The sequence below is a fragment of the Meriones unguiculatus genome, chromosome 12 (genome assembly GCF_030254825.1).
Source record: "Meriones unguiculatus strain TT.TT164.6M chromosome 12, Bangor_MerUng_6.1, whole genome shotgun sequence".
Taxonomy (NCBI): domain Eukaryota; kingdom Metazoa; phylum Chordata; class Mammalia; order Rodentia; family Muridae; genus Meriones; species Meriones unguiculatus.
Window position 1 is genome coordinate 65637259 of NC_083360.1, and position 26215 is coordinate 65663473.

The following is a 26215-nucleotide window of genomic DNA, read 5'->3' on the forward strand; positions in this document are numbered from 1 at the left end:
ATGTATACCTGGAATCAAATTTAACACACGGAAACATCTCTGCACAAAACAGGAACTGGCTTCCATGATAAAGAACCAAAACACGTACTGAGAATAAGATTTCACTTTTCATAGGAAGCACTCAGCCCCGGCATTCAGGCATTGAGGACAGCTGTAGACTGAAATGGTGAATGTTTTCACAACACCTTAATTACATTTGTATGTGTGCAAAGAATATAAAACACCCCGCATCCCTCTACTTAGAAGTTTATGATGCCCTTAAAGATAAGCAGAATTTCTCTTTGTTCAGTCTCCAATAAATAAGTATTTATTGACTGTTTCCCATGCCAGGCATTGTGCTGTGGTTATAATCATGAAGAAATATTGCTTTGTTCTCTGAATCTGGGAATGCCAGGACTTAGAGATGGTCAAGGCTTTTTCCTTTGGGCATCAGCACTTGTTCATTTGTTTGAGTTTTTGTTTGTTTTGTTTTGGTGCTTGAATTCTAGCTAGGGCTTCAATCATACTATGCATTTTCTGTACAACTGAGTTAACCTCAGCTCCATCTATTTTTTTTTGTTTTTTATTTTCATTTTTTAAATTTATTTATTCTTTATTAATTACACTTCATTCACTTTGTATCCCCCCCTTGTTCCCTTCCTCCTCCCATCCCAATCCCTCCCTTCCTCCACCCTCTGCATGCATGCCCCTCCCCAAGTCCACTGATAGAGGAAGACTTCTTTTCCTTAAACCTCGATGTCTTACAAACTGCCCTTCTCAAGGTAGATTTCAGTTAAACAGCCCCTGCATTTTCACTGCCCCAGGGGCTGTCATATGTATATCAGTCATATACCCCATTGCTCACAGGTACCTTGAGGGTGGGCATGCCACCTCCAGATAGCATTTTCTATGGTTGTAGTGATGAAACATTGGGAGGTTCACAGTTCAGGAATCTTCCTGCTTACAAAAGGGTTAACAGCATTGAAGTGGTACCTCGAAAAGTAAGGATTTCACATTTCAAACATTTTTTGCCTTTTCCTACAATCTATTTCTAAAGTCCTGGAGTTAAGGGAAGTCCAAGGCTTTGAAACAGTCCTGAAGTTTTAAGCAGAAGGCCTGATGCACACTTTGAGATGAAGAGATTCTCAGGGTTCGATGTCCCTCAAACTGAGAGAGCAAGCTATAAAAAGACTTGAGAAAGGCATAGCACAAAAAGACAAAAGACATGTTTAAGAACACAGAGCAGAAAGAGCAGACCAAAGCTCTGAATTAACCCAGCTCCCAGCCACACTACATGTTCCTTGCCTTCCCACCCACCTAGTGACATAAGGCCACATCTCCTAATCCTCCTAATCCTACCAAAGAGTTCCACTTCCCCATGACTAAACATTCAAACATATAGCCTATGGTGTCCATTCTTATTCAAATCACCACAATCCCTAAACATATCAATGTCTTAGGAACTTCAGTGGGGGTGGGAGGTAAGTCCTTTTGGCAAGTAGGATGACAGAGAATGAGCAACGTTGTGCTGACAGTCAAAAGAATCCCATGACAAGTAGAAACAAAATCAGGGGGTTTATATAAATTGTGTTATTCCTAGCTGATTGGTTTCATAGATGTGTAATGGAAGGGAATAAGAAAGGTAGAAAGAAAAAGAAAACAAAGAGAAGAGAGAAGGAAAATCCCGTTGTGGTACAGACAATAGCCTGAGGCCAACTTCCAGTGAGAAGTTTTCTAATGCTTAACATAGTTTTCTAATGCTTAACATTTATTTGTTGCAATCAATATGCCAGACATTCTGTATCGGTTACTCTTTTGCTGCTGTGATGAAATATCATGACCAAAAGCAATTTTTTAAAGAGGTTGTTTTGGTTTATGGTTCCAGAGAGCTAACGTCCATAAAAGCAGGGAAGGCATTTCTGCCAGGAGGAAACTGTCTGATCACATCTTTATCCACACAGGAAGGAGAGAGGGAGAACAGGGAATAAGGTGAGGCTATAAACCGTTAGAGCCCACCCCCAGTGAGGTAATTCCTCTACTATACTGAAATCTCCTAATTGTTCCATAACCTCTCTGAACACTGTCACCAACTGAGAAATGAGTATTTAAATACATGAGCCAAAGGGGACATTTATCATCAAAGCCACCACACTGGGCATGGAGCCAATCTGTTCATATAGACTATAGTATACAACTTCCCCGTACATTTATGATGATCCTATTCTTGTGCTGTCTTTAGATATAAGCTAAATAAGTCTTTAGAGCAGTGATTTTCCAACCTTCCTGATGCTGAACCTTTTTAATACAGTTCCTCATGTTGTGACACCAACCATAAAATTGTTTTGTTGTTACTTCATAACTGTAATTTTGCTACGGTTGTGAATTGTAATATAAATATCTGAAATGCAGGATATCTGATACGCGAGCCCCAAAGGGGTCACACATGTTGAGAACCACTGCTTTAGAGAGACATGTAACCCCCAAGTGGCAGGTCCAGATTTGGCACAAGTTATACATAATTCCAAAGCAGTCACTAAGAGCTTGGGAGTCAGGGAGGAACTGGAAGACATGGAGGGAGGGGAAACTGGTCAGAATGTAATGTAGGAGAAAAGAATAAATAAAATTATAAAAAAGCTTAGGGGGTCATTTCTTCCCTTTATCGATGATAGTTGTAGATTTATCACTGCAGGTGCTACCTTCCCTAGCTCCGACACTCCCTGTAGGCACAGGAATTACCTCTGGGAAAAGTATCAACACCAGTTGCCTATAGCCCATAACAAGCAAGTTACAAGGTTTTCTTTCTTCATCGCGTGCTTCCAGTTACCAAGAACAGAATGCAGCTGCTGGAGAAAGCTCTCACTGATTGGGACAGAGTCAAAAATTCCTCAAAGCCAACACTTCTCAGGTCAAAGCCAAACCCTTAACAAATGAAGCATGTGAAAAGAGGGCTCAAATAGACCTGCGTGAATCCTTTAAAACCCAATGCTGACTCATTACACATAGAACGCCTTTCCCTTAAAAAGAAGAAGAAGAAGAAGAAGAAGAAGAAGAAGAAGAAGAAGAAGAAGAAGAAGAAGAAGAAGAAGAAGAAGAAGAAATCCTGAGTCATCAAGAAAGATGTAGCCTAGGCTTGCAAATCTGGAAGATGCTTCGGATTGCCTTGGCACCTTGACGTGTTGGTCTGCCAACACAAACAACCATTGCCCCAGTTTGCGCTGAGCCAATGTGTGCTAAGATGATAAATTGTCACCACCTCTTGAACATGTGCATGCAGAAATGCACATATACACACACACACTCTCTCACACATTTTCCTCTTTGCAAAATTGGGTCACTGCCTCTATTTCTTTTCCGTTCTTTTCAATAGTTTGGTAATGTCTTCTTCCTCTCCCCTCTACAGGCTTATTCTCAAAGCACTTTGCCTCCTAACTATTCAGTTCCCTAGCTGGCTCTTTTCTTCCTATTATACAAAGCACAATATTCCAGTTTCCTTCATCCTCCCTCCTCATCCACTCAGTTCAATTCAACTAAGTAATGCAAAACTGCTTAAGCTGATAAGCAAACAAAGATGTGTATTTCTCACCTCAAGCTCTTATTCCAGTCTTGAGGACATGGACTTGCACAAATTAGGGTTAAGATCTAGTGCATATGAATTTGCCAGCTGCCTGGCTGCAGAGAGCTTGTGTAACTTCAGAACTCCATTTGTTCCCTTTAAACCTGGAGTGTTTAGTGTGGTGCCTAGCATATATTAAGTTAACAGGTATTAGTTGGGGATTTCATGCGGGTGGAAGGGGACAGGTTTATATATCTCTATAAAGAGTTGTCCCTATTCAGAGGAAGCAGGCAATTTTTGTGGACTTCAGAAAATTGGAGTGCCTGAGAATGTCTGATCCAAAAGTATCCCCGAATTAACTCGGGCCCATGGAGGGTAGCAATTTTCTGCTGACTAAAGGAAAAATCCAGCTTAGTTCAGTGAACATTTTTTTTTTTAATTCTTGCTCTGCTGTAGGCTCTAGATGAGAAGAAAAATTAGTCTGAGACACAGATACCGGGACAGGCAAGAAAAGCACACTGGGAGATCAGTCTACAGACCAGTCGTTCAGCACCATGCCAGGCATAAGGGCCATGGACAAGACATGAACACTTAGCACATAGAAACAAAACAAATGGTCTTCTAACTTAGATCAAGCACAATAAGGCCCAGATAATTCTCTTATTGCTGTAGATGTAAAGAGTTTTGTTTTCCTAAAATTCTGATCAAACATGTTGTTTGCATGCTCTTGGATCTAAGAATCTCGGGATAGACTTTTCAAAAGCCTACAGAGTTGTTTGTACCTGGCCATCTGTTCCCTTTCTCTTTCCCACATAAGACTTAAAACACTCCATTCTCCTATGCAAGGGTCCCTTTAGTTATGCTTAAAAACTAGGGAGATGACATAGAAATTGTTGCTGTAACAGAAATTACAGCAACTGGTAAAAGAGAATCAAAACAGTTTACTGGAGTTTCCCTGGACCTCTGTCCCTACAGACACCATCTGCCTATCATTTCCATACTTTGTGAGTTCTCTTGGATAGGCTGTTGGCTTAAGCAGCTCTATTATTTCAAAAGGTAAGAGGCTTGACATATAAAGCATTTCATTTACCTTGCATCATGGGGGAATAGTGGGAAACTGTGGGAAATACAAGGACAGCTTGGCTCATGCAATCTAATGCCATCATCTTCAGCTGTAAACTCAGGGATCATGAGCTCTTGGGTTAAGAACATTTGGCAAAGCTTTGCTGGCTCTGTGAAGCTTAGGGCTGTGTAAGTGCAAGATACAGAACTATTATTCTCTAGCCTTCTTTGAGCCATCCCTTCATCCCTTGCCACATGAGCTATTTCAGGAGATTGGTTTTCTGGGCTCTGCTATCTGATCCACCTTCCAAGAGTGCTTGCTGTGCAAGTGTCATTGGAAGCTTTGCCTAACACAGAGAGGGAAGGGGCGGTGTCATAGAGACATTTGTTTGGAAATCAAACTTCAAGTTGTTTCAAAATTTAGAGAGTAAAGAAAGGGTCAGGAAAGTCATGCTTTGACCTTAAAGAAACACCACATGGGTCTCTGCTCTAGTAGTAACAGAGGCACACATGAGAGGAGTCCACACGTAATTCCTGATGTGATACGCCCTGGATGCCCTTTAGGAGATCAAATTGACATTCTTAATGACAAAAAAGTAGTTTGACAAATGCACTTGCTTAAGAAATTCCCTGCAACTTAAAAAATAATCTCTGTGAGTAACAGACATTCTACTCCTCCCCCACTTATCACATTTTTCCTGCCTCAGCTCCTTCCCTGGCTGAGCAAACCAGGAAAATCACAGAACGTTCTCCCCAGTTTTAAACTTCATCAAGCTTTGGGATAAAAATCACAGAAGGAAACTGTTATAAGCAAGGTGCTTGTGGATTTTTTTTTTAAATACCATAGTTAGACCGTTGCCACTTATCAACGCTCTTCTGTGTGAGAAAAAAATAAAATGATGCTGGGATTCTAATATGGGGGTGATGCTGACGTAGAACCAGATCTTCTCAGAAGATGCGCCCCCACGCTTTGCAGCTTTCCGAAATGGGAGTCCATTTGCTTGCAATTGTGGGAAAGAGAGACAGTAAGCTGACAGCTCGGAGGCCAGGAAGGCCTCCCTTTCTCCTTTTATCTTTGTTACCTGCCAGACACTTACACAGATTTGAAGGCGCATCCCAGGCACCACCTAGAAATATTTTATGTGAAAATGGTCACTGTCATACATTTCTTTCTTTAAATGGATGGAGGCTGATGATAGAGCTGACCCATGCTGGGAGGAAGTAAAACCATATGTGGGTTGGATTGACCCCACCTTGATTTATAGGAGGAGGTGCTGGTTTTCAGCTCCCCTTTGTTTGCTCACCATCTCCAGGAAGGTGGTTGTGCAGAACAAGACTGGCGAAAACTAGACTGTAGGTTACCACATGTCGTCTTGCTGCAGCTGCATATCAGGCAGGTGGAGAAAGTGGTTTCGTGCCTTGTACTCCTGACATAAAGGAACACAAGCCTGCTGAAGCCTGGTGCCCACAGTGATAATGTCTGGTTACATCTGTCTGCATCCTGAAATACACAGAATTCCCTTTCCATAATTCTTATTGTAAATAAATTCTAAATGGAAGTTCACCCTAACATTTGTACCAGTTCCATAATTGCTAGTCTATCCCATAAGGCATTTGGGAACAACCCCCTACTTCCCAAGCCCTAGTCTATGACCTGAGGAGTATCTGCCATGGTTGCACTTTCTAAATGCTAAGTGTACTCATTTGTTCACAAAACACATTCGCTACCTGAAAATGCTGTTGTAAATACAGACTTACTCTCCAAAGTCCATATTCTATGCCTTCAGATACTGTGGCCTATGCCTTAGGTCCTCTGCCTTTTGCCAGATAATATTGATGGATCATCATTACACCAGAAAACCCATATTTGCTGTGGGTCACAATGTTGCCAGCCACGTTCTGGAAGCAGGTTTTCTTCACTTTTGGTGACCAAGGGATCATGGCCATGTAAAGAACTTGGTGGTTATTTAATTTTTGCTATATCCCATCACTTCAATACTGAAAGATAACAGGGTTTCGCTGTTTACAATTTCCATTTCTGTAAGAAACCAGAAATCTGCAAGAAGTTTGGCTAATCAGCTTGTCTGGAATTTTTGACAGATGAGTCCCTGTCAGAGCCTTGGGTTATAGACTCTCCGAGTGTGACTTGGTCCAATTCTCAAATTTTATCTGAGGAAAGAGAGGCCAAAGGTATTAAGTGACTTGCCCAACTAGATATTGGCTGGCAATGCTCAAATTAAAAGCCTAGAAAATGATCCCCAACTTTGAACTTGGAGTTTATCATAAACAGGAAGGTTTAGAAGCTGTTGTAGTGAGTCAGAATGCAATTTGAGAGCCACACTCTCAGTTCAAGCACTGATTCTGCCGCTCTTTGACCATCTTCCCTTTCTTATCCACAAAGTAAGAATTAAACATTACCCACCTTAGGGCTAGTTTATAGGCTTTTTGGATAAGCATCTGGCTTTCCAGGCTGTATATAAGAGACCCTAGTCACTGAGGGCACAGTAAGAAGCTGACTAAAGTGACGGGTGGCCTGAGGACCCAGATAGTCACAGGTAGATGGAATGTATTCTTTACTAGAAGAAGAAAGGGTTTTCTTACGTTTCTGCAAAAGGTTTTTATTCTTTCTCTGTGGCTTAGTCTTCAACAGCAACCACTGAATATAACGTGGAGTTACAGGGAGACCAGTTACCTCAGGTACAGACTTTCACACTTTGCATGCGCAGTATCACGATGACTCATGATTGTCTGGGAATGAAGAGTCGAGGACAATGAGTAAAGTGAGAAATAAAAGGAGGAAATTTAAAAATGACAGCATTCACAGAGTTTGGGGATTTTTTTCCCTAGTAATGTAGTATAAATAAATTAGAAGTTCATTTGATCTTCATAGTGCATGGACTAAAGCACTCTCCATGGTTTTCCACAGGCCACGTGGGTACTACTGTCATTGAGAACTGAGCTCCTAGAGTGCCTAACCCTTCCTAGCTGGAAAAGTATGTAATAGTCCTTGTGACCTGAGGAATATTGGGCTGCATGAAGTCAAACAGTCCATTATAAGTGGAGTAAAAAGTAAAATTTAATAGAGTAGTTACTTTAAATTTAAAAATTCAAATAATAAGCAAAAAAGAAACCACAAAGACCTATTTTACTATTGCTCTCTCTTGTACATGAAAAATGTTATAGCAACAATGAACACAAGAATATCAATGGCAGCTGCCTTTGGCTGCTTTGCTTCTATTCCCTGATCAAGCTAGAGGCTGACAGAGAGGAACTCAAGTCAAAACTCTAGACCAAGTATAGGGCTAGCTCTTGCATCCTTACTAACTGTGTGATCTTTTTAAGTTGCTTCAAGTGGCCCAACACGAAACAGCATGGCCAGAACAAATGAGTTAATACTCATGACGTCCTTTCAGCAGTACCTGGTAGGTACTGCAAGCTCTCGTGGTAATTACCATCGTTCTGATTCCGAAGTAAACAAGTTGACATTCAAAGAGAGCAACATTGCCCAACATTATAAAACACTAATGGAAGCAGAGTCCAGCACTGGCATACTGTGAGCCAATATTTGGCCCAGTGCAATGTGTTCACATTATGGTCATGTGCCTCCTCCTTGGTAAGTGAAATCAGGTTGCTTTATCAGTTCTATCAGATCCAAGCATGTTTAAAAATAGTCTCAGTGTAACAGTCCCAGCAATAAATAGCATCATGTAAAATCAAAAACAACTGAGGGATTTAACAAGCCAATATGAATCCTAATATGAGGTTTCTGTTTGCTCAGACTTTTAGGCAGATACAGTCCCATAAAGCAACCTGAAGTAAGAAAATGTCTACAAGTAAAACACATTCTTTTTAAAATCTTTTTATTATTTTTTAATATTAGTTACAGTTTGTTAACTTTGTATCCCTGCTGTATCCCACTCTCTCATTCCCTCCCAATCCTACCCTCCCTCCCTCATCTCCTCCCTGCCCCTTTCCAAGTCCACTGATAGGGGAGGACCTCCTCCCCTTTCATCTGACCCTGGTTTATCAGGTCTCTTCAGGACTGGCTGCAAAGTCCTCCTCTGTGGCCTAGCAGGGCTTCTCCTCCCTCGGGGGTGGGGGAGGTCAAAGAGCCCACCATTGAGTTCATGTCAGAAGTAAAACACATTCTATGTAAAGAGGTCTTTGAACATAATTAGAAAAATGCGTTTAGGTAGTTTTTGCATGGCAAATATAAAAATATTTGTGGTATACAAGTAAACAAACTCCAGGTCTAGAAAGAACAGGTGCTCTGTGCGCAAGGAGAATATCAGCATCCTGTTCTCCAGAGAGGTAGGGGTGGGGGGGAGTGGCCATGTACATATATGTATGCATCCATGCATGCACATGTGCGTGTAGTTGTATGTATGTCAAAAGGTAACATCAGTGTCTGCATGTGTATGTCTGTATATCTGTTTCTTTGTGTGTATGATTCTGAGAATGTGATGTATCTATGTCTAACATCTGTGAGTATATGCCTCTTGTCTCTGTCTGTGTATGACAATGTCTGCATGTATGTCTCTGTCTAACTTCAGTGTATGTGTTGTGTACGTGGATTCTCTGATTGAATTAATTGCCCCCTACATCAAGATCTGGATACTTCTGTGTCTTCATCTATCAAACCTCTGAGACAGAGACACTAAGATATCTTCAAGAAAATTATAGCCAGACTAGAAATGGATTTGTGGGCTGATAAGTCAGGGTGAAAAGCCTGTGTGCAGCACCATGCCATCCTGTTCCACAGTCCTGTTGGACTCTATTGAAAGCTAACAGCTCTTGAGACCACTGATCATTTCAGCTCTCAGTTGATTAGGTATATTATACCCAGGAGTGTCCCAGAGGCCGTGAGTTTATAATGCAGTGATCTCAAGTTATCATTCTCATGAAGGATTCGGTGGCCAAAAGTGCCTTTGCTTTCCAGTCCCTCTTATAGTACTTACAAGTACATTGAAGAAGACAAACATGACCAGAATTTTCCAGGGATATACTAAACTTTCTGTTCAACACTTTTTTCAGCCCCAAGGTGGGATTAAACTTCTCAGTCCTTCAAGTGTCTCCTGCTCTCCTCTACCTTACTCTGCTGAACTTCTCTTTGCATACACCACTGGCTGACTACCACTCACATGTCAAGACTCACCCCAGCACTCACTGGCTCCAGAAAGCCCTTCCAGGGTTTGATGCCTATGCCCATATTCTCGGCTCACACACTAACTGGTTTCATAGTCTAGAATTGGAGACTCAGGAATAGGGTTCATATTGGTTCTGTTAACTACTCTGCCCCTTTACATGGCGGCTAGCCCATACAAGGTACTCAACGGATACTACTGAAATGAATAAGTAAATGGATGGCATGCATCACCTGTATCACAATGTCTTTAAAATGACTATCAAAGCCATTAAGTGTCTGTTCTAATTATTCAGTCTCATATATAACATGAGGCTTTGAGCAATGACTGCATAGTTGCAAACACACTGTACATGTGACTGTTGGTTGAGTTGTTCAAGTCCTACAGTGTGATAAAAGAGGAAGATCAATCATGTTCTTCCTGAACCCTGACACAAAGGGCTGACACTCACAAGCATTTCTCTTAGAAAACTTCTAAATGTAAGAGTCCATGCACCATAGGCAAATTTAAAACTGCTCACAAGAACTAACTCCAAGGACCCTGTTCATTTTCTGGGCCTTCCACAAATGAGTACAGCAACTGAGCGATCTCTAGTAACAGTTTATTTACCGGCCAGAAGTCTGAAGTGAAGATGTGAAGGCCGTGCTCCCAAGAGGCTCTAGAGAGGGCGACTGGTTGCTTCTCCCTAGAACTTGAGGATTTGCAACAGTCTTTAGCATTTGTCGACCAGAAGATTATCATCTTCTGTGTGGTCATATTCTTTCTGTTCACATATGTCTTTGTGCCCAACTTAATCCTTTAAGTAGGAGACCATTTTAAATTAAGATTTGTCCTGTTGACCTCATTTAAAATTATCTCTGTAAAATCAGAGCACACTCTGGTGGATTATGCTAGGGGTTTGGCCTTTCAGTACACATGGAGGGGTGGGGGGAGGGGGGTCACAATTCAACCCTTAAAAGAAATATAGTACTTAGGTTTGTAGAGTTTCCATGAGAAATATCATCTGTAAACACTGTGTATATAGAGATATCTGTCCTGATGAGATGGATTCAAACCATTTCCTTAACTCTAAAACCCTACATCCCAAATCACAAAAGCCTTGTACTCTGCTTGGAATGATAAGTAGGAAAAAAAGAACAAATAGGATCACAAGGTAGCCCTGGTACTGGCCTCAGAGCTGCAAGGAGTGCAATGAGGAAAGGGCTGGAATCAGACCTTCAGGTAGGAACAAGAAACTATTTTTAGGGGCCTGAGAGATGGCTCAGAGCTTAAGAGTACTACCTATTCTTCCAAAGGTCCTGAGTTTAATTCCCAGCAACTACATGGTGGCTCACAACCATTTATAACGAGATCTGGTGCCCTCTTCTGGTATACAGACAGAATACTGTATAAATAATAAATAAATAAAATAAATCTTGAAAGAAATTAAAGGAAAGAAAGAGAAAGAAAGAAAGAAAGAAAGAAAGAAAGGAAGGAAGGAAGGAAGGAAGGAAGGAAGGAAGGAAGGAAGGAAGGAAGGAAGGAAAGAGAGAGAGAAAGAAAGAAAGAAAGAAAGAAAGAAAGAAAGAAAGAAAGAAAGAAAGAAAGAAAGAAAGTGCTTTTAGGCAGGGAATGTTGGAAATAAATTTTCAAAGGTGAAAAATCAAAGGAGCCAAAGAAGCATGTTGGGAAGTAACTGGACCCAGGAGAAGTTCACTTATTTGAAGGAGATCAGTCTAGAAGAGGTTTCACTATGGGAGTTTAGTGTACAGACACTAGTCAAATTAGCAAAAATTAAGAAAAAGAAAAGCAGGAATAAAATGTATGTTTGGGCAAAACAACAAATAGCTCTACATTGACAACCCCAGAAATCTATTCTGTGACTTTGACCACAGAAAAGCAACTCTGGAAACCTGGAATAAAAAATTTCCACCTTGAAATATAGACAAGCCAAGTAAAATATCAAATACCTGAGAATCAAAGTGAGTTTATGTCTACACTGCTAAGCTCTAGGGAAACTCAAATCTGAGTTACAGCAGGCAGCAGGAATTCTCCCTTTTATGTCTAATTGCCATTTACTAATTGCACATATTTGTCAGGCTCGGTGAACGTTTCTATTCATAGGCACATTTGTGCCTGATCAGGAAGATCATATCGAGTAACTGACATGATACATCACTTCAGTTACCATTTCCTCATGTTGAGAACATTAAGAAATCATCTTTACTAGGTATTCTGATATTCAGTTAAGTGCTATGGGCTGTGGTGATCTGCTGTACTGCACAGCAACAGAAGTTGGTCCTACCATTCACGGCACATTCTGACCACTAGTTATCCCCCTCTCTGTGTCTCTCTTTTCCCATACCCTCCTCACCTCTGGCAATCTCTTTGCTGTGTTCTCTTTTCATGAAAGCAATTTATTTTGCTTCTGCATGTATGTGAGGATATGCATTATTTCTCTGTACCTAAATTATTTTACCTAATCTAATACCCTCCAAGTTCATCTGTTGGCTGCACGTGACAATTTTGTTTCTCTTGTGGGGAAATTAAAAAAAAAATCTATATCATTTTAACACATGGTCTCCTACAACAAAACAGTATGATCAGACAATGGGAACCAGAGCTTAGATGTTCTAATTAAATCAAACTGTGTGTAGATGAGCCAGCGTGTAGATGTTGGAGATGGTGGGTATTGTTACAGAGGAGTGTGGAGATGAGAAAAGACACTGATATTTTGCACAGATGTCACTAGTCTTGGAGCTATCTGCCTTTTGACCATGAAAGAGGTACATTAGAGGTTAATAGCATACTACCCACGAAATGGCAAATAGATGTACTACAAGCATGACTTGATCTCAAGAGCTATTCAGTACCTTGAAAATACCAGTCATAATGGCTGGAGAGATGGTTCAGTGTTTAAGGGCATTTATGCTCTTATGGAAGAATCAGTTCTGTCCCCAGCACCTGCATAGCGGGTCCCAATTGTCTGTTAATAACCACAGTCCCAGGGAATCTGACCTCCACGCTGACTTCCACAGGCTTTCGTACGCACGTGGTATAAGCACATATGCTCAGACACACGTACACATAAAATTAAAATTAAAATAAATAATTTATTAAGAATACCAAACAAAGCTCTCAGTATTCTTTGCAATGCTGAGAAATGGTTAAGACGGCGAGGCAATTGGCATGGTGGGAGCACTCATGCTGGCCACATAGTTCTCGTGTAGAAGCCAGCGCTTTGCCACCTCAGGTGTTTGGTAATCTTGGCTACAACTATTTTTATGGAGCCAAAACTTCATGCCAAGCTGACCAGCGTCCAAGAGAAGCATGGGTCTATCTCCTGTTTCCTGAGCTGTAGCAATTACAGTTTTATAGCAAGCCCTGATTTTCCTGGTGCTGTTTATCATATATGCTTTCGGTTAAGTTTTGGCCTTCCAGCATGTTTTTATGCTGCCATCCTCTTTGATCTCTTTTGTGTTTCTTCTAGGCCCCCTTAAGGGGCTTTCTAAAGTGCACCGATTATGGGTGATGGGTAGCACATCTATTTGCTGTTGCTATGTGTAATGACGTCTCTTTGTCTATCTTTCCGTAACCCTCAATGATTCACTCCTCTGGTTCTTCAGGACAGAGCAGAATGGAAAGGGTAGCCTGAGCTCGACTCCTAATTCTGAAGAAACTGCTTATTTCTCTGATTGTCAGTTTGCTTATTACAAAAATGAAGAGGCTAGACTGAAGAGAGATCTCAGTTGGCAAAGTCCTTGTTTTTTTAAAATAAACAGTGATGCCTTTATTTTGTGATTTATTAAGTATTGATAATGAGGACTATTATTTGTTGTTTTTTTTTTTTTAAGCATGAGGGCCTATCTACAAGCCTCAGAACCCATGGAAAATAAGGCTGGCCTGGTGCTACACACTTCTCCTCCCAGTACAGCAGAGACAGAGACAGGCAGGTCCCTGAGGCTTGCTGTCCAGCTAGCCTAACTTGCCAACCCTACTTGGTAAGTTCCAGGCCAGTAAAAGACCCTACTCCCTCAAAAAAAAAAAAAAAAAGGTGAATAGTTCCTTAAGAATGACACCTGTGATTATCCTCTGGCCTGCATACACGTACACACACACACACACACACATACACACACACAGAGATGTTAATACCTGTTTGCTTACTCCTGGTGTGATGAGCTTGAAATTTTTCTGAAATTCCACAGTCTTAGTAGCCAGAGTGTTCTTGGTACCCGTCAATTTTGCTCTGTATCCTGGGTAAGCACTATTCCCATGTATGTATTGTCACACTGCAAGGCACCCAGCGCTAAGGGAGTTAAGACAGACATGTCACCAATGCCCTATCCCTCAGTGTCCATCCCCAAAATCATGACTCCCTTCTCTCACATGTCCCAAAAATTCTTCTACACTATTTCCCTCGTCCTCACCACTGTGCTCACACATTAGCTGGTATTTACTAAGTCCACAACAGGAACATTTTCTGCTATCTCTTGTTTATGTCCCAGGCCCAGTCCTGAGCTCCTTACCCAGAAGTTCTCACTTAAACCTCATAACAATCTTGTGAAATCATAATTTCTGTTATTCCTATTTTAAATGTGGAAAATTGCTAAATAACTTTCCCAAGATTTTATAACGAGTAGCAGAACACAAGTCATCTGTGAATAATCTGGTGCCAGAGCCCAAGGCCAAGGTGACACGGGCCTCCCTGAACATCAGGCACTATTCTAGTTCCCAAAGATGCTGGGATGCAAAAGGGCCTTGGAGGCCCTGGAAAGGAGTCCAAGAAAATAACAATGGTGTAATGGACTTGAAACCAAAGACAGAAATGAACCCCACTGTGGAGAAGAGACAATGACACATTGAAGAAGGCCCACCCCTGCCCATCAGGGACAGAGATCAGAAAGAACAGGCCAAAGGAGAGGGTTGGAAGCCAACCTGAGAGGCTGGACGTCACTGCAGTTTGTCAGTAGATGCTGGTGTAAAGCTGAGGCTTATCAACCTGAGCTTAACCCAGAAAAGCATTTCAAATTTCTTTGTAAAAGCACCTCAGAGGCTAGCCAAGGACTTGAAGGCCTGAACTGTGTGGGACATGGAGCCAAAATGATTGTTTTTCTAGCTTGCATTCTTAACAAAGCTTCAGGTTTTTAAAAAGTTTGTTGTGTTTATTAATAGCAAGTAACAAGTATTTCATGTGAAATGTCTTAGTCCACTTGTGCTGATATAACAGAACACCACACTGGGTTATTTATAAAGAAGAGAAATTCCTCACCCTTCTGGATCATGGTAAGTCCAAGAGCAAGATGTGGGGAGGGCTGCTGTTTAGAGAGAGCTCCTTGAACACACATGGGGAAGGCTGTTTATTAAAGGCAATGAGTTGTGGACTGGAGAGATGGTTCAGTTGATGAAGCACCTGCCATGGCAAGCATGAGGGCCTAGAGCTGGAGCCTCAGCACCCACATAAAAGCCGGGTGTCCCAGCCTGTGCTTATGACCTGAGCATTGGACAGGTGGGGACAGGAAGCTCTATGGGGCATACATACACACTTGCACATGTAAATGTACATGCACAGGCACATCCACACACATACGTGCATTACCGGAAATTCACACTACTTTTGAACACAACACACACACACACACACACACACACACACACACACACACACACATACACACTCACTGCCATAAGTTCACACTGTTTTTTAATCCAACTCTGTTCTTCAAGGACTACTCTGGTTTTGCTCCTTCACGTATTTGTAACAGCCCCCACAGACAGTAAGAAGCCTGGCTCACATTACTTTTATTTGTGTTTGTTTGTTCAGTCTCGCCTGAATGTTTGACTTCCTGCTTCCCCGGCCCAGTGAGGAACTGGATGGCTTGCCAATGAGCCACTCCCCACCAACACTAAAGTGCATCCCTTACAAGGGGGGGAGAACGGCGTGGGGGTTGGGGGGGTGAGGTAGGAAGAGCCTCTGGGAATGCTCAACTCCAAGCTGTGATGCTCCCCACTCTCTCCCAAAGCTAAGCTCTGGCCATACCAGCTGCATGCCCCACTGACAGCTCCGCTCTGACTCCAGAAGGAGTCAAATAATGGTTTCCATTATGTTATTTTTATACATATCTACAGTGCACTTCGTATCATGTTTACTACCACCTGAACCCTCTCTTGACCCCTTCTCTCTTCTCTCTTGTCTCCTATATTCTCCCAAATAGATCCATTCAAACATTCCTGTTTTGTTCTTCAAGTACTTTCATTAGAATATGTTCACTGTGTACTTGTTTACATGTTTTGTTATGTTTTCAAACATGTATGCCATGCACTTTGATCATATCATCCACACACACACATTCCTCTCTCCTGTCCCTTTGTCTACTGGCTCCCTTTCTCTACCCAAACAATCACCATTCTATTTTTACGTCTTACTCTTTTTTAAGTCTAGATCATTCACAGAGGAGAAAAACGTAGCTGTCTTCCTGAGTCTGGCTTATTTTGATAACATGATGATATCCAGTTCCTTTTTTTTTTTTTTTTTCTGAAAATGACATCATTTTTTTCTCTTTAAAGCTGAGTAGTTCTCCATTTTCTTTACCCATCTATCTATTGTTGGGCACTTGGGCTGATTTCACAGTTTGGCTTTTGTTAATAGTGCTGTAATAAATATGTACGTGCAAATGTCTGTTATGCAGCGATTTCGATTCCTTTGGGTCCCACATGCCCAGGAATGACCTAGCTGCATCATAATTTTTTGTTTTGGAGAGACTCCATGGCTGCACTAACTTGCATCGCCATCAGCAGGGCACCAACTACTGCCACCACCCTATCTCCTACTCTCTCTCACCAGCGTTTGCTTTTACTTGTTTTCTTGAAGATAGACATTCTGACTTGGGTGACATGGAATCTCAGTATTGTTTTCTTTTGTTTTGTTTTCTCATTCAACTATGGCCATAACAAGGACACGGAAAGGAGGGTAACACTAGATAGAAACAAAATCCTCCAGGTTCACTTCAAGAATGTACAATTTTTCCCACTACTGGTTATATATCGTTTACCTAGCTACTTGAGATCTCATTGCTAGCAGAGCTGGAGCAAATAGTATCTTTGTCCCCTTTACGTGAATTCTTCCTTCAGCGCTTCCCTGTCCTTGTGGCCTTGCTTTGCACCAGAAGATATTCCTCCTAGGCTACATCTACTCAGGGTTTATGTCCAAGAGATGAATTTCAGACCGTCTGAACCAACAGTGTTGACTTTCACTTCTTTTATGGCTAAAGATGTTGAATACTTTTGTGTAATTTTTTTGGCCATTTTTACTTCTTTGTCTATTGATTAACCCATTTGTTGCTTTGATTAATGGCTCTTTGGAGCTTTAACATTTTTTAGTTCTTTTTGTCTTTTGAATACTAATCCCTTGATAGATAGTAAACATTTTTTCTCCCTTTCTGTAGGATGTGTCTTCCCAAAGGAAATTTTGAGAAGTCAGAGTTGACTGGATTTGCGTTGAAACTGACATTGTGGAGACTGGGGCAATGGGTAGATTGGGTACTGGGAGATGTGAAGATAAATTTGGAGTGACTAATAGTCTTCCAAGAAACTGAGGAGGAGAAGGGTCCTAGACATTACCTGACTACCCTACCTTAATCTTTTCTATATTAGAACATCACACTTCACAGTATCCCATTCACTGTCTACCTCTTGATCTCAGATGTAGTCAAAAGAATACAAAGATTTTTGAGGAACTTTATTTTTTTAAATATCATGATAAAAATGGTAGACAGAGATGTGATGTTGGATGGTTATGTAGAATTTTGAAGACTGCTTGTAACAAAAGCCTAAGTTTAAGTGGTTTTCCTTCACACAAGAACTACATTTAAAATTATTGGATAAATCTTTAAGTCTACTTTTCCATAAAGGTTAAGATAGGAGAGGCTTCTTATAATGTAATGGGTCAAAGCAGGGAGACTCTGTGCCTTTGTACTCTGAGTTGCTAGGAGGTAAAGGTCAGTGCCTTCCCAGGAAGAGTAGGAAAGAAGATTTAGCAACTCTCATAATGAGGCCAAAGATGCATTTTTGTAAGAAACTGCTAATAAGTGTCAGCCACCATGGGCCTCAGTAGCCCACTTAGCTCCAAAGGCCATATTTCAAAAGCCAAGTGAGTCTCCTCAGGAGACTACACTCTACCTTTGCCCACTTGGATGTCAATATCCGCTTCACTGGAATGCCAACTGCAAGTGTGTGCAAGACCTGAGTGGGTCAGCATGTTTATCGGTATTAGTAAGAAATAGAGCTATCGCTCTGCCATTTGTCATTTTCTTAAACTCTGAGCACAAGGGATCCTGGATTTAGCCATTCAAAGATGCTTTGTTCTTCTGAGTTCATTATCCTGCCTCCAGAGATGATGTGGTTGAATAATGAGATATACAGGAGCCAGGCTGCCTGGATTTGAATCCTTGCTCTCTTTTTTACCAGCTGTGTAACTTGGGACAGATTGCTTAATGCCTCAGAGTCTTGGTTAGCTCACTCTGTAAAACCAGGAGACTTCAAGTATCTTCTCCATAGGATCATCTATGTAAGCACATGTATCAGCTCACCCCTTGGGTTCTGCTGGGACCTCAGTGAATGAAGCCTGGATGACGCAGAGCTAGAACTGAAACTCTATTGTGCTACCCTGTGACAGAGAGCAGCTCCGTATTTTATGGCCTGAGTCCAAGCCATAGTGCCTTGGTTGTGATACAGGTTGACATTGACATATGTATGTGGGACCCTTCACTCAACTTCTCCAGGCCTGAATTCCTGCTGTAATACAGGCAATAACCATTCCTGTCCCGTAGGGCTGTGAGGGTGATCAAAGGACTGGTGCATTTAAAGCATTTGCCCAGGCTGTGGCTTCTGATAGGGCTATGCAATTGTCAGTGACTGCTCCTATTGCTTGCTGATCACATGAGATTCCAGCGGGACTGCCGTCATGCTACGGCTTGTGGTTCATGGCTAAAAGTTTTGCCCATCCCCAAACCAAGAGCTGACCGGACCTCAGTAGGGTGACGGGACTATTCATTAGGCTGGACTTTGAACAGAGCTCCAGTGCTACCTGAGGAAATCTGGAAGCCAAGTCTACTGCGTAACGTGGTCACCCCAAGCACACTCAGGCTGGCAAAGGGAAAGAAGACAACTCCAGTGACTGAGATGGAAGGCAGCCCCTCCGCCCTCTGTCTGTCTTTAGTCAGGAGTCAATTAACTCTGAAGATGGGCAAGTGTGGAGAATTCCACTACAGTATTTCAGGTCATGAGAGCCTTTCGTACAAGCAGATTTTGACATAAGGCATAGTAAAGTAGAGCACAAAGGGCTCAATGGAAGGAAGTACAGAAAAAGAATTCTGGAGAAAACGAAATCTTACTGAATGTTGGCCAAGGGCCCAACCATGAGCTAAACACCTAAAGCCTAGAAGCTGAAAGAAAGCAGAGCTACCAGCCCTACTGCCCTCCTTATACAAGGCCAAGGTTCTCCAGCCAAAATCAGTGCTGCAGGGGCACTTCAGAATTGAGAATTTTTTTTGTATTAGAATGGCCAAAACATACGGTCCATTAGTACTTCCAATATTTTGCAGGAGGAAGAGAGTGTTACCACACCCCCCCAACTCCAGTAGGCCAAAGCACTACAATAAAACATATAAATATTTACATGAAATAGGATTCAGTCTATCAAAAGGACATCAATTTAGGACCGGTTTTGCCCACACTGAAGAAGCCTGTGGGGCATCAGCTTTGCAGCTGACAGTAGAAGTGGGCCCTAGGAAGGGCACCACTGCAAGTGGAGATCCAGAGGCGCATGCAGACCACTGGCCACTCACCTCAGTGAGAGTCACCACATACTTCCTGGGCACCTGCTTCGTTCTAGGCACCATGCTAGGTGCAAAGGTTACAGGGATTTGGTTTCCTAGAACTGTGGTACCCGAGAATGACAACGTAAGAGACTTAAAGCAGCAGGAATGCATTGCCTCAGTTTGGAAGCTAAACTCAAGTATAAATGAAGGTGCCAGGCTTCACATGTCTAGCTTCCAGGGTTTGCCAGCTAACCTTGGCACTGTTTGCCATGGCACTGTTTGCTTGCAGCTTCGTCATTCCTTTCTCTACCTCTGGAATCCTCTCCATGTGTCTCCCTCTTTCTTATAAAAATGCAATGATGTTAGATATATGTGCACCCTGCTCTTGTGCAATGGTTTTTGTGTGAGACATTGTTCCTGGCATATGTGAACAAACATCTACTCACACAAATAGGAAGCTGACAACAGAAGCACAGATACCATTAAAGTCCAATTTAGTGAATCAATGAGTTTTATTTGAGTTACTTACAGGAATATGAATGTGAGGTTATTTATGGGAGCAGACATGACTGAGACAGCTGTATCACCAATGTCCACCCCAGCATGGGTGACATCAGGCAAAAGCTAGAAACCTGGAGCCCACAGCACAGAGAGCAGACAGCTCAACAAGTTGGAGAGTAGCCTTTTCATGTAGTCTGAGCCTCTGCCACACCGCTCAGCGGCTCTCTTTTTCTTCCATGCAGTTCAGCTGGTTTCTGCTGCTTCTTGCCATTGGGATTTGTCTGAGAGTCTTCTTTGCAACATGGCTTGGCAGTTCTTACTGCTTATGTATCCTTGGGGAGGGAGGGGCATAGTGAATCTAGTCAGCTTCAGGGACTTCCTTCCTGAAGCTGTTTTGAATTGTTTACTTCTTGTCCTAAGCAACTTCCCTCACTGTAAACATACTGTCTTAACATTTCCTGCTGCTCCCTACCGGCTGCATTCACCCTCTGCCCCTTGCCTTTGACAGCCCATGTCTTAAAGACACATCCTTCCCAGAAAGGCTGTAACCTGGAAGGAAACTTCTATACACCAAGTTTTACTGTGATGTGCTCCCTGCAAGCTCAGGTGGTTCCCAGTGAGTGGTGTTATTTTAGAAGGTTATAGAACTTCCAAACATAAGGCAACTAGAGGTATGCCTTGAAGATTACAGTCTCGCTTCTGGTCTCAGCTGTCTGCCTCTGGTCTGTAGCTGAGACTGAAAGGCATCCCCAGCTGCAAGCTCACAGTGTCCTGAACTCCAGCATGTCTTTCCCACCAAAAGCCAAAATGAAACAGTGAGCCAAAACAAACCTCTCCTTGCTTAATTTGTTCCTCTCAGGTATTTAGTAATGGCAATGAGAGAAGTTACTAATGCATCTAGTGTGAACCATCTGAAGTAATTACGTCTGCAACGAGCCTTTTCCATGTAACATCATACTCTGTGATCCTGTGGGCTATAATTCTAATATATCTTTTAGATGCACTCCCATGTAGAACAACTGGCAAAACAAATTAGACACAGCCACACGCACTATTCAAGACAGCAGCTGAGTTGAGGTAGTGATATTGTAAGTAGGTTGACCCTCCAGAGAAGAAAGTACTAAGAAACCATATGGATGGAGAATTTTACTCAGTGGAAGAAGTGACATTGTAAATGGAGAGAAATAGATACGCAAATTCACCCAAGAAGAGAGGGGGAGGCCCATATATCCAGAGCACACCTCAGACCTTTTCAAAACTGCATTTATGTCATGCTGGACTCAGCACCCCAACGAAGAGCTAGCAGTGTCCTCACACGGTCAGCCATGGCTAATCTTGCCCCAGCTGACTTCCACTGGAACAGCACCTCTCTTAGAAGTGACCAAAGGCATAAGGGTCAGATGTTATCAGCAACCTGCCAGATCTGCAGCCCACAGTTGCAGTCTCTTTATAGTACAGGAGCTGAGGAGAATGTCTCCTTCCTCCCATCCTTTGGCCAAAGTTGATTAAATTATTCTTGACCCAGAATCAGCCAAGTGCTTACTACACAGACGGCTGCTGCTGACCCCTTCCTGGAGGATGTATGACTTGCTTTATTAGGGCTGAGTTTCTCTGATGGTATTCAACTGGCCTTGTAGCTGCCAAAATGCCTCTGCTTCAAGGACCTAGTTACTGAGATTTTGCCAGGAATGAAGCAAGGGCAGGGGATGAGGGTACAAAGCCTAACCCTGACAAGCTTTACCCTTGGGACAGCATCGACTACAGAGGCAGCTTCTTTATGAGTCATGTGGAGAGTGAATTCTGCTTTACATCCATGCTCGAGCACTTCACTTGAAGATGAGATGAGGGAAACACCTTTTCTGAACGCACACAGGAAAGTGTGCGCAAATCCCAAGTGTGTACCCCGATCCAGTGACCCTTTTCAGAAGTAGCCACACCCAGCTCTGAGATTGCTCCCCCATCTAGAAGACCCACATATTCCCCTTCTGGTTCTACCCACCAATGCTAACTACCTTCCTGACTTGTAAAGCAGCAGTATGAAGCTTTGTGCTTGTGGCCTCAGTCACTCACTTCCATGTTTGTGAGACTCAACAATTCATTGTAACAATTCATTGTCACTGTTTTATGACTGTATCCTACATTTTTATTTATTTACCTGTGGATCAATATTTAAGTGTTTCTCACTCTGCACTATTGTGCATGGTGCTTCTATGAAAGTTCTTGTGTGTGTGTGTGTGTGTGTGTGTGTGTGTCTGTCTGTCTGTCTGTCTGTCTGTCCCTATGAATAGGTTACATTGGGGAAAGATGGATATTTGTATATAATTATCTTTTGCTGCTTAACAAATGCACCCGTGACCAAGAAGCTTACAAGACTAAATATTTGTCAATATTTGTCAGCTCTGGTTGCCTACTTGAGAAAGGAATTTGGAAGCATCCTGCAAAGGTGGGTCTGGCCTGGCTTCTGCCTGAGGCTGAGGTCATCTGGAGCTGGCCTGGGACTGGGTCATGTGCTTATAAGGTGCTTCCCACAGAATCGTGTCAAGTGGGTGGTGTCAGAATGCTGTGGTTCTTCAGCTGCAGGATTCTTCCTCCAGATTGAGCTCATGACATGGTGGCTTCCTTCCTCAGCACAAGTAAGATATCAGAGCGAAAGTAAAGCCCACACCCTTCCTGATCGTGCCCCTAAAGTCACATGTATCACTTCTGTCTCATTCTACTGAGGGGAAGGAAGCCTCAAACTCACTGGAGAATCCAACTTGGAAGGAAAGGGTGATAAAGGCCGTACACATTTATCTCAAACCCATGTGTTTTAAAGCTTAGACTTAACTGTACTTGAGGTCCATAAATATAGACATTTACACAGGAATCCATAAGAACTGTGGTCCACCAGCCTCTTCTATCCATTGAAATTTTTGTGAATGGTTATGGCAGATTTTTTAGATATTTCCTGGAGACAACATTACACACACTAGGAAATACAAAGGCTTAGGTGTCAGATATAGCCATGTAGGTTTCAGCCCTGGATTCACTACTTAATTATAGGTACTTGGGTACTTAAGGCACTTCACTTCTCAAATCCCTTCAACTATAAAATGAGCAAAATCAATGAAACCTATCTTTCCGTAGGTAACTTAGTAAGATAGGCTTACATGCCCTCTCTAATGGTAAACTCTTTCCTTCTGCCAGTTTATCAGGACTTTATTAGCTCTCTCATGAACCACCTAGATGAAGCTGCTTTGGATTCTGTGAGTGGAATAAACCACACTCCAACACAGGCTCTAACTGAGACAATAGACACTGTAACTTGAAAGGCAGGAAACTGTAATCCAGATGAGAAAAAATGATGACCCGTTCCTGTAGCAGATATAAATGGATATGTAATAGAAATAAAGGGTATTTTGAAACAGGAAGAAAGAGCAAAACATATTCCAGAACCTAGGTTCAGTTTTCACAAAGATGGTAGTAGAGGGCCATGAGGAGTAAATGGAAATAACAAAGGAGTTGGTTATATTTACTGCTCATTATAGATGGGGTGGGGGCGGGGTAGGGGTGGGAGGCTAGAGTAACAAGAAAAGATGGGAACTTCTACCCAGTGTCACAAGTCTGATGAAAATCATCAAAGCTAAAGAAACCTTCCCATTTTCTGGGCCCACTGAAAAACCTAGACAGCCTAAGGTCGAGCTACTGAAGGATGCCCCACTGTGCTTTCCAGGGCTGACAACCAATTATGCAATCTTGTGTCTCAATTTGGGAACAGAAAACCTAAAACTGACCATTAGAGAGCTCTTCTGAGTCAGAGCGCAGGCAACTGACCTTTGTCCTTATTGCCCAGTTTAAGAGGACCGAACGACAGGGAAATGCAGTGGGGTTGTTTTTATAGGCCCTTAGCTCACCATAAATGTACTTTTCAAGGCACGGCCAATTGGAACTGCCCATTCAGGCACTCAGCTCATCTGTGTATTTGACTTCTACGTCCAGATAATGAGCCGCTCACTCCTTTCACTTCCCTTCAGAAAGACTGATCTGTTTTGCAGCCTCTGCTTGGGTTACATTATCCAGCTCCAGGCAGCGATGATATTTATACAGAAGACAGAGACATTTCTATGCTATGATGGAAGTTTAAAGGAAGTTGGAGCCAATGACCTTTCACTTTGAAGCCAAAGAATAAGAAGCGCAAATGTTTCCATATCACATATAATGGGGGCTAGAGAAATAAGCAGAGAAGCTTCTTCTAGCCTTTCTAGCCACTGCTGAAAATATGAGCCCTAAATCCTGTATTATACAACTTACCCCTCATCTGATACACCCCCTCACCTGTTATGATGAGGTTTGCACGTTCCAACAAAATAGACAAGATTACAATCTTTATTAGTGGTTTTGTAAATAAACATTGGCTGTTCTATCAACCTCTTACCTTTATTCTGGATGAACTCTAAGCATGAAGGAGATGTTTGGGTTTGAAGCTTAGGACCCCAATCCCTAACCAGTAGTCTTGGAGAACCTTCCCAATCCCCAGTAAGAGGTTTTGATTGCCTGTGAAGTGTTTACACAGGAACTCAATTAGTCTCTTTTCTGTCCTATTTCTTCTCAGGTGGGAAATTGGCAAGTGGAGCCCATGCAGCCTCACCTGTGGGGTTGGCCTGCAAACCAGAGACGTTGTCTGCTCCCATCTCCTCTCCAGAGAGATGAATGAGGTGGTTGTCCTGGCTGATGAGCTGTGTCACCACCCTAAACCCAGCACAGTACAAGCGTGCAACCGCTTCAATTGCCCGCCAGCCTGGTACCCTGCACAGTGGCAACTGGTAAGTCCTGAGGTTACTGCCAAATGTAGTTTTTGTTGGTAGCAATGATCCAAGACAAAATGATACTTTCTCAGAATAGCTTAAATGAACACCCAAGTTCTGCTGTCTCTCTCTTCTTAGTTATTCTCCAACCTTTTCATTGTAAATGTTATGTTCTTTCTACATGACACAGCCCAGTGTTCTCCAAAAGCAGTACACAGATGCTGTCCATCTGCTGACCTGAATATATTCCTCATGAACTGCCACCAAGCAAGAAAACATTTTCAATTAAAGGCACTATTGTAGGTTTGCCATGAAGATAAAATTGTTCAGGGTTCATGCCTTTTCTAGTTTCTGCTATTTCAAATTCTAATAGTTGGTTTTTACCGTTTTTCTTTATTTTGAGGTTGTCATACATGTATACAATCACATATGATCATATGTATCCCTCGTTTTTCCTCCTCAACTTCCTCATGGCCTGGGAATACGTCCCCCTCCCAGTGTAATTTCCTTCTATGTACTGTAAGGACGTTCTTACTTAGTTAATCTAAGTCAGAAATTCCGAGCCAATTTCCGATTTTTAAATTTTCTCTGATCTTATGAATTCTGAAAGTCTGAGAACCATAGTTTTAAAGCAAGAGATAACAAACTGCAACCTGTGAGCTAAATCTAGCCTCTCTCCTTTTTTGTAAATAAAGTTTTATTGGGACACAGCCTCCTATGTTTTTGCTTTTTTTTTTTTTCATATTGTCTGTCGCTGACTTTGTTCTCCAAGGACAGAATTGTACAATTGTGACAAAGACAATATGACTCACAAAACCTAAATTGTTTACTATCAGCCATTTTATAAAGTTTCTGGATCCTAAACACACAGACACATACACATACACACACACACCAAACCATTAATAAAATAAACTACACTTTGTAATATATTATTAAAATTATCATTCTTCAAAATTAAATGGCCTTTTGGCATGCCTCTAAAGAACACAAAAGTTTTAAATTGTTCGTTTGGAGGAAACTTTATTTTGTAGTTCATTACTCATTAGGACATCAGACATATCTTTAAAGTGACAACAATGTTCACAAAAGTAAGCCTGAAATTTGGAAAGGATGTATATCTCTGTTTGAGCCCAAGCAGCCAAAAGTCTTCTGTTTCTTCTTTCCTTCTTCCTGGCTATCACAGAATGGTGATTTAGTAAACATCAAACAGTAATGAGTGAGCAAAATATTACAGGGTCAGCACTTGGTATCTGTGGTTTTCGTGCTTTCCAACTTAGCCAGTTTCGACTATGTGTTCTTTTTTAGGCCTGTGGTGTTTGTATGCTTATTGATCATGTATAGACTCTTTTTAAATTTCCTAATAAATATGTGGTATTGTGTTTTATTTGGTAT

General features: G+C 41.9%; 1 protein-coding gene across 6 annotated transcripts in view; it reads left to right on the forward strand.

The window, feature by feature from the left end:
- Adamtsl1 (ADAMTS like 1) overlaps positions 1-26215 on the forward strand; it is a 904412-nt gene that overhangs the window by 757516 nt on the left and 120681 nt on the right. For all 6 annotated transcript variants that reach the window (XM_060365805.1, XM_060365807.1, XM_060365806.1 and 3 more), the window contains one exon: positions 24628-24838. In XM_060365805.1, coding sequence (XP_060221788.1) covers positions 24628-24838 — 211 coding nt within the window. The remainder of the gene's footprint in view (positions 1-24627; positions 24839-26215) is intronic.